The sequence below is a fragment of the Anas acuta genome, chromosome 2 (genome assembly GCF_963932015.1).
Source record: "Anas acuta chromosome 2, bAnaAcu1.1, whole genome shotgun sequence".
Lineage (NCBI taxonomy): Eukaryota > Metazoa > Chordata > Aves > Anseriformes > Anatidae > Anas > Anas acuta.
Genome location: NC_088980.1, coordinates 63,757,350 through 63,775,840, shown reverse-complemented (window position 1 = coordinate 63,775,840; position 18,491 = coordinate 63,757,350). Strand labels below are relative to the sequence as shown.

Sequence of the window (18,491 nt, the reverse complement as noted above, 5' to 3'; positions counted from 1 at the left end):
CACCTGGGGCACAATAACCCCAAGCAGAGCTACAGGCTGGGAGATGAGTGGTTGGAGAGCTGCCTGGCAGAGAAGGACCTGGGAGTGATGGTTGATAGTTGGCTGAATATGAGCCAGCAGTGTGCTCAGGTGGCAAAGAAGGCCAACAGCATCCTGGCTTGTATAAGAAACAGTGTGGCCAGCAGGGCTAGGGAGGTGATCGTCCCCCTGTACTCGGCTCTGATGAGGCCGCACCTCGACTACTGTGTTCTGTTTTGGGCCCCTCACTACAAGAAGGACATTGAGGTGCTTGAGCGGGTCCAGAGAAGGGTGACGAAGCTGGTGAGGGGCCTGGAGAACAAGTCCTACGAGGAGCGGCTGAAGGAGCTAGGCTTGTTCAGCCTGGAGAAGAGGAGGCTCAGGGGCGACCTTATTGCTCTCTACAGATACCTTAGAGGAGGCTGTAGCGAGGTGGGGGTTGGCCTATTCTCCCATGTGCCTGGTGACAGGACGAGGGGGAATGGGCTAGAGTTGCGCCAGGGGAGTTTTAGGTTAGATGTTAGGAAGAACTTCTTTACCGAAAGGGTTGTTAGACACTGGAACAGGCTGCCCAGGGAAGTGGTGGAGTCACCATCCCTGGAGGTCTTTAAAAGACGTTTAGATGTAGAGCTTAGGGATATGGTTTAGTGGGGACTGTTAGCGTTAGGTCAGAGGTTGGACTCGATGATCTTGAGGTCTCTTCCAACCTAGAAATTCTGTGATTCTGTGATACTGTGTTCAGTTTTGGGCCCCTTGCTACAAGAAGGACATCGAGGTGCTTGAGCGAGTCCAGAGAAGGGCAACAAAGCTGGTGAGGGGCCTGGAGAACAAGTCCTACGAGGAGCGGCTGAGGGAGCTGGGCTGTTCAGCCTGGAGAGAAGGAGGCTCAGTGGCAACCTTATTGCTCTCTACAGGTACCTTAGAGGAGGCTGTAGTGAGGGGTTGGTCTATTCTTCCACGTGCCTGGCGACAGGACGAGGGGGAATGGGCTTAAGTTGCACCAGGGGAGTTTTAGGTTGGATCTTAGGAAGAACTTTTTTACCAAAAGAGTTGTTAGATGTTGGAACAGGCTGCCCAGGGAAGTGGTGGATCACCATCCTTGGAAATCTTTAAAAGACGTTTAGATGTAGAGCTTAGGGATATGGTTTAGTGGGGACTGTTAGCGTTAGGTCAGAGGTTGGACTCGATGATCTTGGAGGTCTCTTCCAACCTAGAAATTCTGTGATTCTGTAATATTTGCCAAATCTGCATACAGCCACTCTATCTTTGGCCACTTAGGAGATTACCTCTGACTCTGACTCTGAATCTTCTTATTGTGCTCAAAGTAACATGTTGCTATTGTGGAGGCTCAGAATGCTATGCTCAGCTCCTGAAAGTTGCACTGGATGACTGAAAATTGGCCACCAGATCTATTGTCCTGGCAGTCTATAGGAAGTATTTATTTCCATGGTGGAAAATCCTTTGTATACAATCTCTCTTTAACAGGGAGAGAGAGTATCTGTTTTGTCTCCTAGCATATGATAGGAAACGCTATCTTATTTTAAAGTAAAAGTCATGTTTAGGTGTCCTTACCATCATTTTAAGGGGCATAACTAGAATTTCTACAAATGTAAGCTCTTGAAAGCTGTGGTTCTTGTTTATTTTTTATTTTTAAGGGGGTGGGGTGCAGTGGGGATTGTTTTGGTTTTGTTTAAAAAAACAACAACAAAGTAAACCACCTATGATCATCTGTTGTCTTCTGGGGTCTGGTTAGTGACCATTTGGAATACCTTAATCATGAGCAGCCAAGTCTTGAACTATTGTCCAGACTATACTGTATAGCAGGTCTCAACTCAAGATGCTGCCAAGAAGCATTTTTTTACCTGTTCCTCAAAAATTAAGAACAAGAAATGGAAATGTATGCTAAGATTGCCTGAATCTGCAAATATTTCTTTTTTCACTGCTATACTTTTCTTTTTTTTTTTGACTACTATAATTGATAATACACCCATATTTTTGTGCAATGTAAGTGTATGTTCTAGAAGAGTATTAGAATTTAATTCTATAACTAAATCTTTCTTTAATGGAAGAGAAAATCTTGTATGGCACATCCCATACACCACTGCTGGCATACAGTGGAAATGTCTACAAGTTACAATGGATATTGATGTTATTGATTCTGCGTTCTTCATTTCATAAGGAAGTTTTGGGAAGCATCATGACTTTTGAGTAAGAAAAGCCATCTAATTTATAACAGTATTTCATTCTCAGTATTTCATATTATGAAACAGAGTTGACAATTGCTATTGTTTTTCCCCTTGTAGATAATTTGTGGAGTGCCTATTCAGAAAAAGGATCAGTAGTTGAGAAAAAAAATCAGCCATCAGTTTCTGGATCAGAAGACATAAAAATTGGTGGACGTCCTTATGTTTTTACAGACATCATGACCTACTTCACAATGCTTGTAGGGATTTATTTTCCGTCTGTAACAGGTAGATATACCTATTTTCCTTGAGTAAAGACGTGTTTTCATAGTTGAAAAAATATTTTTGTGTGAATGTTTATTGCTGACACGATATTCCTAGTCTCTGTCCAAGTTTTAAGTAGCAGATTTTCTGGAGCTGGAAAGACATAGCTGGCTACTGGTTATTTTAGGAGTTTATAGAACTTAATGGATCAGTTCAAGTGCTGTTTATGTACCTGGAAATAAAAAATAAATATACTTTTTTATTTCTATACCTGGAAATAAAAAGAAAGCTCCATGTGTTACTAAATGTTTATTCAGAGTAAGCTGCAGCTGAGTTGAAAATTTCTTACCTTCATAATGTGTTTATCTTCATATGCATGAGAGAGAACAGTTGGGTATTAAGGTGTTTCAGGTATTCAAGCCATGAACTGCATGAGCTTTGTTTAAACTTCCAATTTTTTTTTTTCAACCGTAACTAGCAGAGACTTTTTTGTTTATCAAGATTAAAAGTTAGGTTAGTTTTATATCATTTCCCTCAGGTCTTGTTTGACTGAAATAACTAAATAATTTTTATTGAAAAATCCTAGCTCAAGCAACTTAATATCAACTAAGAGAACAGAATTCTGATGCAAAGTTGCAACATTATTTGCTAGAAGAATACCAAATGGAGATGTCCCTTCATATGCTTGTCCTCTTACTGTTCTTATTTCTATACTTCAGGTTCTTTCCTGTTTCCCATCCCTCTTCTTCACCCTTGTCTCTTTAATCTTAAAAAAGTAAGATCAAAATCTTACTGTATGCCAGCCTGTGCTTATGATTTCACTGTGTAGTGTTTGTCGGTGCTTTTGCACTGGATTCTTGACCTTAGCATCTGATTTTTGCCTCTAACAGTGATCAGGGCAATTCTAGGAACGATGGCAGAAATAGTGCATGATTTTTTTCCACTCTTTTACAGTGTTTTGGAAAGTGATTTTTGTTCTGTATTTAGGTTCAAACACTAATGTGTGCTTGTGATCCCCTGACCATTCCTCTGTACTTCATGCCTGCTCCTTTCCTTTTGTTTCTGTTTTTATTATTAATTGATTTGCTTACATATGTTAATGTGTAGTCTGTTTAGTAGAAAGTTAGTACATTTGGTCATGCTGGTTCAAATTTCTAAACCCTTATTAGTTTAAAACATCCATCCCCTACATTTTGCTACTCTTGTATATTTTCCCATTCTAAAAATGATTGACTTTTTTCTGAGCTTTCTGGAATTTCATGATGGGTGGTAACACAAATTTCTGAATTAAATGCAGGTCTTCTAATTTCCAACCTAAACCTCCCCTGGTGCAACTTGAGGCCATTCCCTCTAGTCCTATCACTAAGTTACCTGTGAGAAGAGGCCAACCCCCAGCTCCCCACAGCTTCCTTTCAGGTAGCTGTAGGGATCGATAAGGTCTCCCCTGAGCCTCCTCTTCTCCAGACTGAACACCCCCAGTTCCCTTAGCCACTCCTCATAAGACCTGTGCTCCAGACCCTTCACCAGCTTTGTAGCCCTTCTCTGGACATGTTCCAGGGCCTCCATGTCCTTCTTGTAGTGAGGGGTCCAAAACTGAACACAGCACTTGGGGTGCAGCCTCACCAGAGCAGAGTACAGGGGGATGATCACCTTCCTGTTCCTGCTGGCTACGCTGTTCCTGATACAAGCCAGCATGCTGTTGTCCTTCTGTTGTCCCCTGGGCACACAGCTGGCTCGTGTTCAGGCAAGCATTGACCAACACCCCCAGATCCTTTTCCTCCGCACAGCTTTCCAGCCACTCTGCCTGTAGTGCTGCATGGGTTTGTTGTGGCCAAAGTGCAGGACCCAGCATTTAGTCATGTTGAACCTCATCCCATTGGCATCTGCCCATCAACCCATCCTGTCCAGGTCAGGCAGGTATTGGTTATTTAAATGAAATTAATATTCCATGTTTTTGTGACTTTTTTTTTTTTTTCTCCAGGTATTATGGCAGGTTCAAACAGATCTGGCGATCTTAAGGATGCTCAGAAATCTATTCCTACTGGAACTATTTTAGCTATTTCAACTACTTCTTTTATTTGTATCCTTTGTACTGTGTTTTTTTTTTTTTTTTTCTAGTGGACTTTCTATAGGTATGGTACATTATAGAATTTCAATAAAAATTCATTTGAGTTGCCTGAATATAAAAATAATGAAATCTAAACTGAAATTTTAAATATCTATTCACACACAAATATATATATTGTGTGTGTGTGTATGTAGATTTATACATATATGTATGTGTATGTATGTATCTCCTATCTTCTACTAACATTTTAAGCTCCAAGTTACAATTTATGGTTTCAGTTAAGTGACATAGACATTTTAGCATATTTCAGTTGGCAGATTGCTTTGTCATTATACCCAGCATAACTACTGAAAGTCTTAAGGCAAACTAACAGCAAAACAAATTGTTAGTTGTTCAATAACTTGAAGACACAACTATCTTTGTATGAGAAAATATCTTGTTGCATGATGCATGAACTGCTTGCTTAAAATATTTTCCAAATCAATTGTGGAAATGCAGTTGTAGGGAACATAAACTAAAAAGTTGTAGTATGTGAGAATAATAAAAAAAAAGTTTGTCATAGACATTTTAATTTCATCCCTGGGTAGGAAATCATTTTCTCTCTATAATTATTTCATTTACAGTGTAATCTTCCTTCAGTCTCAATAACAGATCTCTCTTGCATAGTGCTGTTTGGTGCTTGTATAGAAGGTGTGATATTAAGAGATAAGTAAGTTGCATTCAACTTGTACTTTTATCAGGAGCACGTATGAAAACGGGTTATGTTAATCAGACTTATTTTCACTAATGGCTCTTCTGGGAAACATCCATGTGGAATATTTTTCTTACACTTAGGTAAAACTGTAGGGAAAGACTATCTCTTGAGCTGAGATGGCTGCAAAAACTGGAAATGTTAATGGACTGTATCACTGCAAAAAAGTAGAAGAAGAATCTGAGATAAATGTTTGTGAAGTGGAACTGTTCCTAATAAAATGGTCTTGAGAGAAAAAGCATAGTTAGTATTTTTATTGAGGTGGAGTAAGCATTCTTCAGGAACGTATTACCTCTCACTAAGTATTATCATTCCCCTTACTCCAGAATGATATTACTTAGTGAGAGGTAATACGTTCCTGAAGAATGCAGGCAGAAAAATTTTTGACAGTTGCATGACAAGCAGAGTTCATCAGAAAGACTGCAATGCACCATCAGGCCTATAATTTCTACTGGCTGCATGATTCTTATGCAGATTAGTTGTCATCCATGTTATTTTCTGAGGTTCACTTTTTGAAGCATGAATAGCATGAAATTAATAGAGATGAGCACCTCCAGGTCTTGATAAATTTCTCTGGTGAGAGATTGAGTTGAAGAAGATGCTGTGGGGAATGTGCTAGCAGACTTTTCCCTTCCTGTTTGAGTCTCTTTTTATACTGGCCAATGCACAGATTTGCTTTGGTTGACAAAACAGGGGCATTGGGATATCGTTTTGATGCTGAAAGAGATAATGCTTAGACTATTTATTTCTTTTAGTCTAGAAGGAAAAGTGTAAGTTAAAATCTGGATTCCAATCAAAGCTAATACAATAAGTTAACATAATAGTAAAACATAGGGGGATTTGTCTGTTTTTTGTTTTGTTTTCATCATGGATTGCCATAATATCTGCCATGGGGAAAAAAAAAAAGCTTGTACATTTCTAGTGTTTGTCTTTAATCTTTTCAAGTTGTACCTACTCTTTGCTTTAATGGAAGCCAAACTCCAATGCCAGCATTAAGAAGCAGATATATGTCATCAGAGAAGCATAGTGTGTTTTTGTTTTTTGTTTGTTTTTTTCTCCTACATAAGTAGTGGTTTTTTCCTCTGTCTTCTCCTGTAATGAAGATAGTACTTCTATTCTAGTACTAGCATTCAAGCTTAAGCATACGCAAGAACTTGAACACTGGCTTGTTATATTAATCTGATTTACCTTGGCGTTGTCAATAGCCAGTCCAAAAAGAGATGAAGCATATAATTTTTCTTAGCCTGTACCCTTTTATTTTCTCTGGTGTTTTTTAGAAAATGAAAATATAAAGAAATTATATACTACCATGGGGGGAGGAAAGAGTACTTTTTCATGCTTTATCTAAGAAGTCCATAAATGAACATAAAGTCAATTATGTTTGGATTGGATACTCAGTGCTGTGTTATGAAAGCACTTCTTTCTTTTATTTCTATGCCCTCCCAGCCTTGTTTGTCATAGTTGTTCATTGAACTTGCATTAGTTAGCATGACAATGTAAACAGTTCCTCTGTATTTCGTTGTCCATATGTCAGTGTCATGCTATATATTAGAAAGGCTAATATGTTATTTTAACAAATCTCTTTATGCCCTGCGGTACACCTATATCACACACATGTATAATGCAGACTTCTGAAATCTAGTTCCTGGTATTCACAAGGATCTAAAGGATGCATATGTAAATACTTTTTCTGTTGTTAATTCTTTAAAGTTTGCCAAGATATCTGATAGTTGTCACTTGTCTGCTTAAAAGGCAGTACCTAAAATCAATCATTTTTTTTTTTTTTTTTAAATTCAGCACGATAAATTGGTTGTTTGGGAAATCCTATAGTGCATGATGTGATGTGGTGTTTATTGCTCAAAAATGATGTTGTCCAACCAAGATTAAGCTATGAGTTTAGAAGCTACAGAATAAATTCTTGTAGAGTTTTATGGTTTATGTGTGTATTTGTTCACTGTTTTGTTTTGTTCTTCGCTTCCCTAAGGTTTGGAGAAGCAGTTAATGGAAATCTAGTGGTTGGTACACTGGCCTGGCCTTCTCCATGGGTTATTGTGATCGGTTCATTCTTTTCAACATGCGGTGCTGGTCTACAGAGTCTCACTGGTGCACCCCGTCTGTTGCAGGCCATTGCAAGAGATGGCATTGTACCATTTATCCAAGTGAGATAATATTTTTTCTTTATATTTCAAATGCGGTTTATCTTTTGTTAACAAAATATGAGGCATTATTTTTGTTATTCCTCCAGAACTGTGAGGAAACGTTTTGGAGCTCATTTGTACTCTTGTGCAGTAATACATTGTTTTTTCAGGCCAAAGTTTGAACGTGTCTTTTTCTGTGCAATTGAATTCTTTTTGTCCTCACATATAAGTGTTAGAGAGTCAAAATTAAAAATATTTTTATTAATGGAAATGAAAAAGCTAAGATGCAACTAAACTTTTTTTGAGTCCAGATTGTGCTGACAATTTGTAATTTGAAATAAGTTAATTAAATTTTATGATTGAGATGCATGATACTTAACTTATAATGTCATAGAGATACAGTTCTCATTTTTATTCATTTTTGTAGGCTGAAGTCAAGAAAGATGTAAGAATCTAATTCCATTCTATGACTCCATATGTCATGCATTTTTTAAAATACAAATTAAAAAAAATGTTTGAAGAGAGATTTTAGACTTGGAAGGCACTTACAGTTTTGGAGTCATACAGCCTTTTCATGGACAGTAAGAGAAATGAGAGGAGATGAATACAGGAGCAAGACCATGATGTTTAAGAAAGAAGCAAAAAAACTTCTTTTAAAACATGAGCAGAAAAAATGACATTTCATAATATAAAGGAACGTAGACTGATCAATGGGAGGAAGCTAAGGAAAGAGGAGAAGTCAGGATGAAGAAGGAATGAGGTGAAGCACCTACACATTTGGAAAGGAAGCAGTTATGGAAAATGAGAGTGAGGCTTTAATGCTTATAATTGCAGGGGGGAGTATGGAGGAGACTGAAGGTAGCTCTAACTTTAGGTGAGGCATTTCGCCATCTATTATCCAGTATAGCTGGATGGCTCTCACAACAAAGGAAATTACCATGTGCTAGATGATTTTTCGTAGGGCTTTGTGCAGAATCCTGGGCTTTCCTAAGTCCTAGGAATAATCAATAATAAGGATCAATATTTATGTTTGTAAATACAGACTTGATGTCTATTTTGTATATTACAGAAAATAATGCTTTCAACTGTTAGCTTTTTATAGACTAAGCATTACTCTCTGATGCATTCAGATTTCAAGTTAGTTAAGTTTATTTCAACAGCAGCTGCAGTAGCACTTTAATGTAATGTAGTCGTTATTTATTTTAGTAAAGATTGCAACATTGGAAAGCATACATTTTTGTTTTGTTTTATGGTATAGATTTTCTTGTTTTCCTTTGTAACTAATTACTGTTTTAGGTTCAAGTTAGTTAGATCACAATCTGCAATATGTTTCACAACAGTATAAAACACACCTTTCCCCAGTTTTACTGTATACTTGAATTGAACTAGGTATTTGGTCATGGAAAAGCAAACGGAGAACCAACGTGGGCTCTGCTCCTCACTGCTGGTATTTGTGAAATAGGAATTCTGATAGCCTCTTTGGACAGTGTAGCACCAATTCTTTCAATGTAAGTATGAATTTGTTATTTCATGTTCTTTTAAGTTAAATAGTACTTTACTTTTAAATTAACTAGATAATGTTTTTGTTTTGTTTTTTTTTCTTCTCCTTGAAATAATGCATTCTAGACTTTGTCTTCCAACAAGTTACATTTCTATTTGATCCTTGAGGTAATCTGAAATGAAAAAAATGTTTTGGTTAGAATTAATTTCAAGGCACAAGAAAATTTCCTTGACCAGAGTTCCTGAATGCTAGCAAAAGCATTTAACTTAAAAAACAAACAAACATGTTAAAAAAGAAGTTAAATAAAAATTCTCCCTATTTAAACAGTTTTGCGTTTTAGGGTATGAACTGAAATTTATTTTACTGACATTGTCTTGGAAGTTTATTCCATGTGTTTTGGGTTGACCTCAGTAGGCAGCTAAGCACTGCACAGCCACTTGTGCACTCCCCTCACAGTGGGATGAGGGAAGAGAATCAGAAGGGTAAAAGTGAGAAAAATAATGTGTTGAAATAAAAACAGCTTAATAGCTAAAGCAAAAGCTGCATGGGCAAGCAAAGCAAAATAAGGAATTCACTGCTTCCTATCAGTAAGCAAAGATTTAGCCATTTTGAGAAAAGTCAAGGCTTTGTCACTCATAACAGTTACTTGAGAATACAAATGCTGTAACTCTAGACATCCTCCCCTTCCTCCTCCTTTCCCTCAGCTTTTATTGCTAAGCATGACTTCATATGGAATGAAATATCCCTTTGATCCTCTGGGGACCGCTATCCCAGATGCGTCCCTCCGAAATTTTTGCACACATCCAGCTTACTTGCTGGAAGCCAGTGTGAGAAACAGGGAAGGACTTGATGCTGTACAAGCACTGCTCAGTGATAGCTAAAACGTCGGTGTGTTATCAGTGCTGTTTTGGTTACAAATCTAAAACATAACACCATACAAATTAATATGAAAAAAAAATTAATACTGAATCACAGAGTCATTAGGGTTGGAAAAGACCTCCAAGATCATCTGGTCCAACCATCACCCTATCCCAGCCAAAACCAATACACCATTATTGCCAGATGTTAGCTGTGTTTTCTGTGAAATCTTTGTTTGAGACTGAAAATTAATCTAACATCACGTTTTGAGACATGACATTCTACCAGCATGTTGGTGTTTAACCCAGCAGGCAGCTGAACACCACACAGCCATTTCTTCCCTGTCCCACCCAGTGGGATGAGAAAGTAAATTGAAAAACACAAGAGCTAAGATATAAGATATACAGCAGGAGATAGGACAGTTTAATGGGGGGTGGAGGGTCGGGTGGGAAGAACAAACAAAGCATGTGATGCACAGTGCAGTTGCTCAGCACCCAATGACTAATGCCCAGCCAGTGCCCAAGCAACAGTGCTTCTTTCCCCCCCAGTTAGCCAATTCCCCCAGTTTCATTGTTCAGCATGATGTCAATTGTATGGAATATCCCTTTGGCCAGTTTGGGTCAGCTGTCTTTGTTCTGTCCCCTCCCAGCCTCTTGTGCACCTGCAGCTTCCTTGCTGGCAGAGCACTATAAAAAGCTGAAAAGTCCTTGACTTACTGTAAACACTGCTCTACAGCAGCTAAAACATGGGTGTGCTGTCAACATTATTCTCATCCTAAATTCAAAACATAGCACCATAACAGCTACTAGGAAGAATATTAACTCTATCCCCACCAAAACACAGACAAAGCATTAATTTAATCTACATCTTGTGTGGCTATTGTGAACACAGTAGAGAAGTTTCTGCACTTTCTTTGGACTGTGTTTAGACATAGCCTTTTAACACAAGTCTGTCTAGTTCATTCTTGTTGGAAAATAGTTTTGTTTGTTTGTTTTACCTTAACAGGTTTTTCCTGATGTGCTATATGTTTGTAAATCTGGCTTGTGCAGTTCAGACGCTTTTACGGACTCCCAACTGGAGACCTCGTTTCAAGTATTACCATTGGTAGGAGATATTCTTTCATTCAGAAGAATTAAAACTGCTTATACAGCCTTGATTTGTTAATTGCATTGCTGTAATTAAGCAAAATATCCTTTCTGACTTCAATAAGTTAGTATGCAAGAATGAAGATGTAATGGAGTATCATCTTTCACATATAGATAAAGAAATGGTGAAAATCTTCAGGAGTGCTGACTTTCGTTTTTGTTATGCAAAAAGAGAAATAATCCGCATATACAAAAAAAAAAAAAACTTGTACAGAAAAAAAGAATAATATGTATCAGTTTGCTATGTAACCAATCAGTATTTTTTAATAATGTTATGCTTTAGCCATTGCTTCAGAAACTGAAGAAAAGTGGATACTTGACAGTCAGTGAGGTTGAACACAAAGTATTTTTCTTAAGTGACTTAGAACAAGTTCAGAATAAGATTTTCTTTGATTTTGAGTTGATGTTAAAAATGCATATAATTTTTTATTCACAGTGATTTGATTGAGAAATTTTACTGAGAAATTTTACTGCCAAAATTCTTTAAAAACTAGATCCTTCAGGAGATAAACTTGACTGATTCTAGGATGTAAGAGTTGTTTATTTTTTCTCCTTTAGAAGCTAGAGTGGAAATGAAATGCCACAATTAAATCCCTGACACATCTTTTCGAATATGCTCAGTAGGTACTTATTAGTTTGGCACTTAAACCTCCAAATATTTCAGTGCCTGTATCTGAAGTTTATCATTGCAAATATTGTTTGCAACATCAAGAAGAAAATGTGGGTGTTGTGTCTTGTTGAGGTTGTTTGTTTGTTTTGTTTTGTCTTTCAAAGCCCCTCTTCTCCCAAATAATGTGGTTATGGAAGAAATAGTAGGAGGTCCAAAGAAAAAAAGCTAAAGCAGATGAATAAGATAAAGGGTAGCAAGAGGAGGATGGTCCATGGTAAGGAATAAAAAGCAAAGAGTTTTGACATGGCAGCTGCAAAGTTTGTAACAATTCGACAACACTTCTACAACCTGTGCCCTCCCTCAGAGAAACCAGTGAGCCAATTGACTCACTGTGTATCTATATAATCGCTTCTGCCAGGCAAACTGAGTGTCAAAATGCTTGGTCAGAATTGGGTTGGGAAATTTTTTTTGTGTAAAAGCAGACTGTAAGGTGAAATTAAGCATGAAAGACCATCTGTTGCTTTTGTAGACAGGCTACATTTAGGCTGATAGAACAGCTAGAAAGCATTTCTTTGAACAGATGTGTTTGTACTCAATACTTGCATGGTAATAAAAAAGTAAACTAAATGAGCCAAACAAAAGTTGTCTCTTTATATGTTCTTTGTCAATCTAGTAAAAGCTAGCTCTGAGTTGAAAGGCAGGTGTGAAGAAATTCATGGTGTATTATCTGACTAAATATAGACACAAAACGGTCCTGTTCTGAGGTGACCTACATCTGTCTGTGTGATATTAGGTACAAAACAGGCATATAAACTTTAATCTGGAAATGTTTCTGTGACTTTTTCAGCTCAGTCTCTTTAAAGCCTTTGAAAGATTGTTTTCAGTAATCTGTTCTCCTATGTGTGTGTGTCCTTACCTGAGACATGCCACATTGTAAGTAGAACATACAATTCATTAGTAAAATTTAATTTAAATTATTTTTTTCTGAAATTAGCATAATGTTCTTCAGTATTGTTTGAGAAATCTTAAAGCTTAACTTCAAATCAACAGTAAGCAATGGCACGTTTTGAAACAGATCCTACTTAGAAATAATGGTAGAGTTACAGAACTGGCAGTACTGGTAACTCTATTATATCTAGTTCTTCAATTACATTTATTTCACATAGGCTTCAGAATGTAATTTTTATAAACTAAAGCTATGACAATGTATTTTATATATTTAGCTATGAAATTTTTTGAAGGTATAGAGAGGTCGTTCTGGGAGTTGACTTAAGTAAGAAATTTACTTTGTAGAACATATGCATGTCTATTTAATAATTGAAAAAATGGTTTCTTCTAGGACTCTTTCGTTCCTGGGGATGAGTTTATGTCTTGCCTTGATGTTCATTTGCTCCTGGTACTATGCTTTGGTTGCCATGTTAATTGCAGGATGTATATACAAATACATAGAATATAGAGGGTAAGACCATATATCTTATGTATTCTATATTTAATATATTTAACATTCAGCAAAAAGCTTTTTTATACAAAGTAGATACAACTGAAGCAACAGAACAAAGTGTTCCCTGAAACAAGGTGAGAGCCATCTCTGTTAAGGGTTACAAGTTTGCAGGTTCTAATTTCTCTGGAAGCTCTGTTCCAAAGTCCTCAGCAGGCATAACTAATCAAAATAAGAACTAATATGGCTAGGAAGTTTTCATTTGAACAAAAAATATGGTGTCATATTTGATACTTCAGGTATATTGTCTTTTTACACCAAACAGGAACTACTACAAAAATATTATATTATCTTGTGCCAAAGCCATAAACCTCTACTCTTTTGTGTAAACTTAGCACTTTTTAGAATCAATTGCACAAATCCAGAGTGCCCACTGATCCATTTTCTGAAGGCTAGAATTTAATTTGCAATATACTTTAAGAGCCACACCTGTAAGAAATGCTCTACAGAGAGTTGAAGAGCATACTCAGTTCATTAAATAATCTCTTCTAGTATTTATTTCTGTATTTATTTCTGTATTTATGATTTTGGTGTGTGCATTTTCCATTTCTAAGGAAAGATCCAATGCAATTCTATCTCAAAAAAAAAAAAAAAAAAAAAAAAAGAGCAAGACCAGAAAATTGAAATGAGTCTAGTTATTCTGATGAGTAATTAAGCACAAGTGTTCAGTAGATCAACAGATATAGATTGTTCCATGTTGCGGATTCTCCATCTTTTAATGCCTCCATTTCCAGGATAGACGCTTTCTTGGATATAGTCTTCCTGGATTATAACAGCTCTTGCTATTGGTTTCGTTACAAGGAAATTCTTTTGCTTGTTTTAACCAATAAGTCAGATCAGATGAAAGGAATTCTGCTTGTGCGTATATGTATGTATATACATACATAAAATATTTTGGATGTATATATATGTATATGTGTGTATATATCCAAATTCATATACAGATTCTCCAAACATTGGACCATAAGCTGTTGCATCTACCTTGTAGAAAGATTCTTTTTTTGCAGAAACTCAGTCACTCCCACTACAAAAGCAAAGGCAGATTTGGTCTGAGGAGTGAGCAAGAACCCATTCTGAAACAGTCTAAAAACTTCTGTCCGGACAAATCTCTCTCCCTGGGAAGAAGCATAAAGCTTCATGTTCATCTGTGAGAAGCTGGGAAGAAAAGAAAATAGAGACAGCTTTAGGAGGGTAGGGTGGAGGTGTAACCCTAATACATAGGAAATGAAATTTCGTTTTTTTGTTCTACCACTTACAAGCAATTTAACAGGTTCTCATGATTAAAACAAAAATCTTGAAGTATAAAAGAGAGCACAATAAATAGTAATAAATACTTAATAAATAGAACTCTTGAAAGAACCTGAGACTGCTTCATTATTGATTATTGGTTAGTCTTCATTCATGATTTAAGTCTGTGAGATAAGTCTTTTTCAAGCATTCATGTAAAAAAAAAAAAAAGGCAAGTTTGATTGTTTATGTTCTTTATCCCTCACCTGAGAAAATTTACTTAATTTGTGTAAATAAACTGCATCCTGTTTAATTAAATGTCTTCTGCAACACAAAGAGCAGAAAAAGAGTGGGGTGATGGAATACGCGGACTGTCTTTGAATGCAGCTCGCTATGCTTTGCTTCGTGTTGAAGATGGTCCTCCTCACACCAAGAACTGGAGGTAAAAGTCTATGCCATCTAAGTTCACATCATTCTAGAAATATGTAGATCGATTGGGAATACTACTGGTAAAGCTAATGGCCAAAGTGATATTCATCTTTAAAATGAAGTTTTTACTTGGTCATGGAAATGATGGCTTTGCAATTCTATTGTTTTACTGTGGTCAGTATTACTATTTACTATTGTTTTTTGTGGTCAGCATGTAATCAGCTTGGTAGGGAAATGTGTAAATTTGAACTGAAATCCATGACGTGGTTTTCTAAAATGCAGAAGGGTTTTAATGTTTTTTTATCAAGATTTTCAGATTCAAAGGAACAGTTTGCTTTGGTCCCACTGTCTCTAACGAAAGAAACGTGCTGCAATTCTGTAAGATTTCTATTTAAAAATACACAGAGGAGTCCTTATTTGTGGACATATGTTTTTGTTTTTGTTTTTGTTTTTTATACTTACGTTACATTAAGGTAGATGTAATTTAATAGCAACGTCTTTGAAAGTGCTTAAATCTTATTAAAATCTCACATTTTGGAGTACTTTGTTTGAAATGGGGATAAGTGTCCATTACTGTTTTTATAGTCTATTCCTTTTACTTGGTAAACTATCAATTTTTCAAAGCCAACACAAAAAAATATTTCAAAACAAAAGTATTTTCACATGTTGTCACTTCTGATATACGCAGTGCAAATTAAAATAACTCAGAGATCAGTGAAAGATACAAAAAAGAAACTGCCACTTATCACAGATGTGATTGTATCCCTGGGTACATGTACAACCAATGTTCTGCTGCTCTTCTCTGTGACAGCATTATTTGCATTATTTTACCTTTTCTTATGGGGCTGAAGAACCCAAGCAGTTACTAAAGAATCCATGAGCCATTGCTTGTTCCTAGCCTTTATATTGTGTATGAGCTTGACATCTATTGTAAACATTAGTGTAAACGTTAACTTAAATGTCAACTAAAATAACTTAATGTAAATGTTAAATGTCTGCAGCCAGTTACAGATGACTTATCCTGCTATTGTGTCAACATAATTGGTAGAACTAGACCTTCTTGTTCCATCTTAAGCTATGCTGGTGCTGAGGAGGGAAATACACTCCAGTTCTCTTGTAGTTCTTTTGAATTTTTAGTAATGACGGGAAAATTATAGAACTTTTGTTTGGGGACAGTAAGCAAATTGTGTATTGAAGGAAGCAGAGGTGGGGGTTGGCCTGTTCTCCCATGTGCCTGGTGACAGGACGAGGGGGAATGGGCTAAAGTTACGCCAGGGGAGTTTTAGGTTAGATGTTAGGAAGAATTTCTTTACTGAAAGGGTTGTTAGGCACTGGAACGGGCTGCCCAGGGAGGTGGTGGAGTCACCATCCCTGGAAGTCTTCAAAAGACGTTTAGATGTAGAACTTAGGGATATGGTTTAGTGGGTACTGTTAGTGTTAGGTTAGAGGTTGGACTCGATGATCTTGAGGTCTCTTCCAACCTAGAGATTCTGTGATTCTGTGATTCTAAAGAGTACAACCTCATTAAGTATGCAGATGAAACCAAACTCGTGCTGTCAATGCAGTCAAGAGTATGACTCTCTAGGAAGGACCTAAAGAGGTAGAGGTATGAGTCAACATGAACATCATGGACAAAGGCAAAGTCTACTCCATGGGACAGACTAGTGTTGCCATCCACCCACGGTCCCTCCCAGTCCTCCCCCCACAACTAGCACAGTACAATGGTAGCGGATAAGGATAGTGAAAAGAACCTGTTGTTCTGAGTGGATAGTAAGCCAGCAGTAGGCCTTGGCATTGCTGGACTGCAGCAACAGGAGCATAGCTAGCCTATTGAGGGGAAGTAAATATTCCTCTTTACACAACATTCATTAGAATATCTTCGGAGTATTTAATTCAGTTTTAGGCACCCCACTACCAGACAGACATCAGTAAGCAGCAGTGCATTCAGCAGAGGACCACCAGGATGCCTGGGGCACTGGAGCATGTCTCCTGTGGGGAAAGGCTGAGGGAGCGAGGTTTATTCAGCTTGGAGAAGGCTTAAGGGGAACCTAAAAGCTAGTATAACTACCTAGTAAACATCCGGTCCCTAAGAGGAGACTGTTGAAAAGACAGACTCTTTACAGCAATATATGATGGGAGAATGAGAGAAAATGCTAAAACGGAAAGGAAAAAAAATAAAAATTATGACAGTTAAGCATTGGTAGGTGTTGCCCAGAGGTGGTAGAATTTCTGTCCCTGGAGGTTTTCAAGATCTAACTGGACTGAAGCCTAAACAATCTGGTGTGCAATTCAACATTTAACTGCTTCAAGCTGCAGGTTGGACTATATAACCTCCAAAGGGTGATAGTTCTGTTTCAACAATTTTCTTAGTAAACCTGTTCTCTTAGGGTAAGGTGTTGAGGATGGTGGCACATGTACCTGAAATGGTGTAGCTACTGCTAATTATGATTTCTTTGCTTAATGTTTGAATGTCTGCCATTGAATCTGCATTTTATTGCTTATTAATTCTATTTTTCCGTTTCTTCCCTGCTTTTTATGTATGTGTATGTGTGTCCTCTTATGTAATTTTTTTTGGCAGACCTCAACTTTTGGTCTTGTTAAATTTGGATTGTGAACAGTTGGTGAAACATCCAAGATTGCTTTCTTTCACCTCCCAGTTGAAGGCTGGTAAAGGGCTGACTATTGTGGGATCTGTGCTTCAAGGAACCTATTTGGATAAATGTACAGAAACTCAGAAGGCTGAAGAGGTATGTAAAAGATGTATTACAAACTCTTGTATTAGTATTTAAATGTTGAATCTGATATTTTGAATGAAACTGCTGTAAAAAAATGTTTTAAAAAATGTTCTGACTGTCAGCACAATTTTGGCGTAATTTCATCCTCTAGATGTATACCTTATACTGCTTTCTACATTGTCCTAGAAATACTTAGAAGAGCTAAAGTTAGGAACAACCTTTTTCTGCACCTTAGTTGGTTGCTTAAATATAAAGCAACATCATTCTTTTTCTCTTTACTATTTGCCCCATATGCCCAATGATGGTGGGATGAGGTGGAAAAAAATAGCAAGTTGTCATATAGTTTATGATGACATCTAACTGTATTTACAAATGCAATTTAATTTAATTTGAATTTTTGTTGTTGTTGTTGTTTGTTTGTTTGTTTTCTGACAACCTGTATTTGACTGTGCTACCTATTTGGATTTACACGGAGATGTTTTTGTGGGAAGCACTTGAAAATATCTGAACTCTAAATTTTAAATCTGTCCCCTGAATGAAAAATGCAAGTTAATAGACTTATTTGTTCTGAATATCTGTTCATAAAAATTTGATTTTCAAAGCAAAGCAATTTTACATTTTTGTTTCATCTTAAACAAACTGTGTACTTCTTTGTATTCTGCAATAGCTCCAGTATTGGTATATGGTGGTAGTATAGATACACAGTTGCTTATAGAGTTCTAAAGCTGTGTTACTACTAACTTTACAGAGAAACAAAATATTTTTAGAAAACCCCATGTAGTCTTTTATCTCTTTCAAAAATGGGTAATATCTGCAGTATTACTGAAATGAGCAACAGTTGAACTGTCTACTGTTTTGATCCAAGGCTTCTTGAAATCTGTGTAAAGATTCCTAAACCACTAAATTATTTGGACCTGACACCTCTAGCATAGATAAGAATTTCTGAGAGATGGATCTGGGAATTAATTTACGGGAGACCTAATCTCTATGTTCTCAAGTCAGACCCTCTACTGTCAAGACCAAGGATACTGTTGCTTTTAAAACATAAATGAAGACAAATTTTAAA

At 36.9% G+C, this 18,491-nt stretch overlaps 1 protein-coding gene across 4 annotated transcripts in view; it reads left to right on the top strand.

Moving 5' to 3' along the window:
* Window positions 1-18,491, top strand: part of LOC137850478 (solute carrier family 12 member 7-like) — an 84,580-nt gene that overhangs the window by 49,489 nt on the left and 16,600 nt on the right. For all 4 annotated transcript variants that reach the window (XM_068670478.1, XM_068670481.1, XM_068670479.1 and 1 more), the window contains 9 exons: window positions 2,322-2,489; window positions 4,447-4,545; window positions 5,185-5,242; window positions 7,269-7,443; window positions 8,812-8,930; window positions 10,787-10,885; window positions 12,876-12,995; window positions 14,599-14,703; window positions 17,269-17,437. In XM_068670478.1, the coding sequence (XP_068526579.1) occupies window positions 2,322-2,489; window positions 4,447-4,545; window positions 5,185-5,242; window positions 7,269-7,443; window positions 8,812-8,930; window positions 10,787-10,885; window positions 12,876-12,995; window positions 14,599-14,703; window positions 17,269-17,437 (1,112 nt within the window). The remainder of the gene's footprint in view (window positions 1-2,321; window positions 2,490-4,446; window positions 4,546-5,184; window positions 5,243-7,268; window positions 7,444-8,811; window positions 8,931-10,786; window positions 10,886-12,875; window positions 12,996-14,598; window positions 14,704-17,268; window positions 17,438-18,491) is intronic.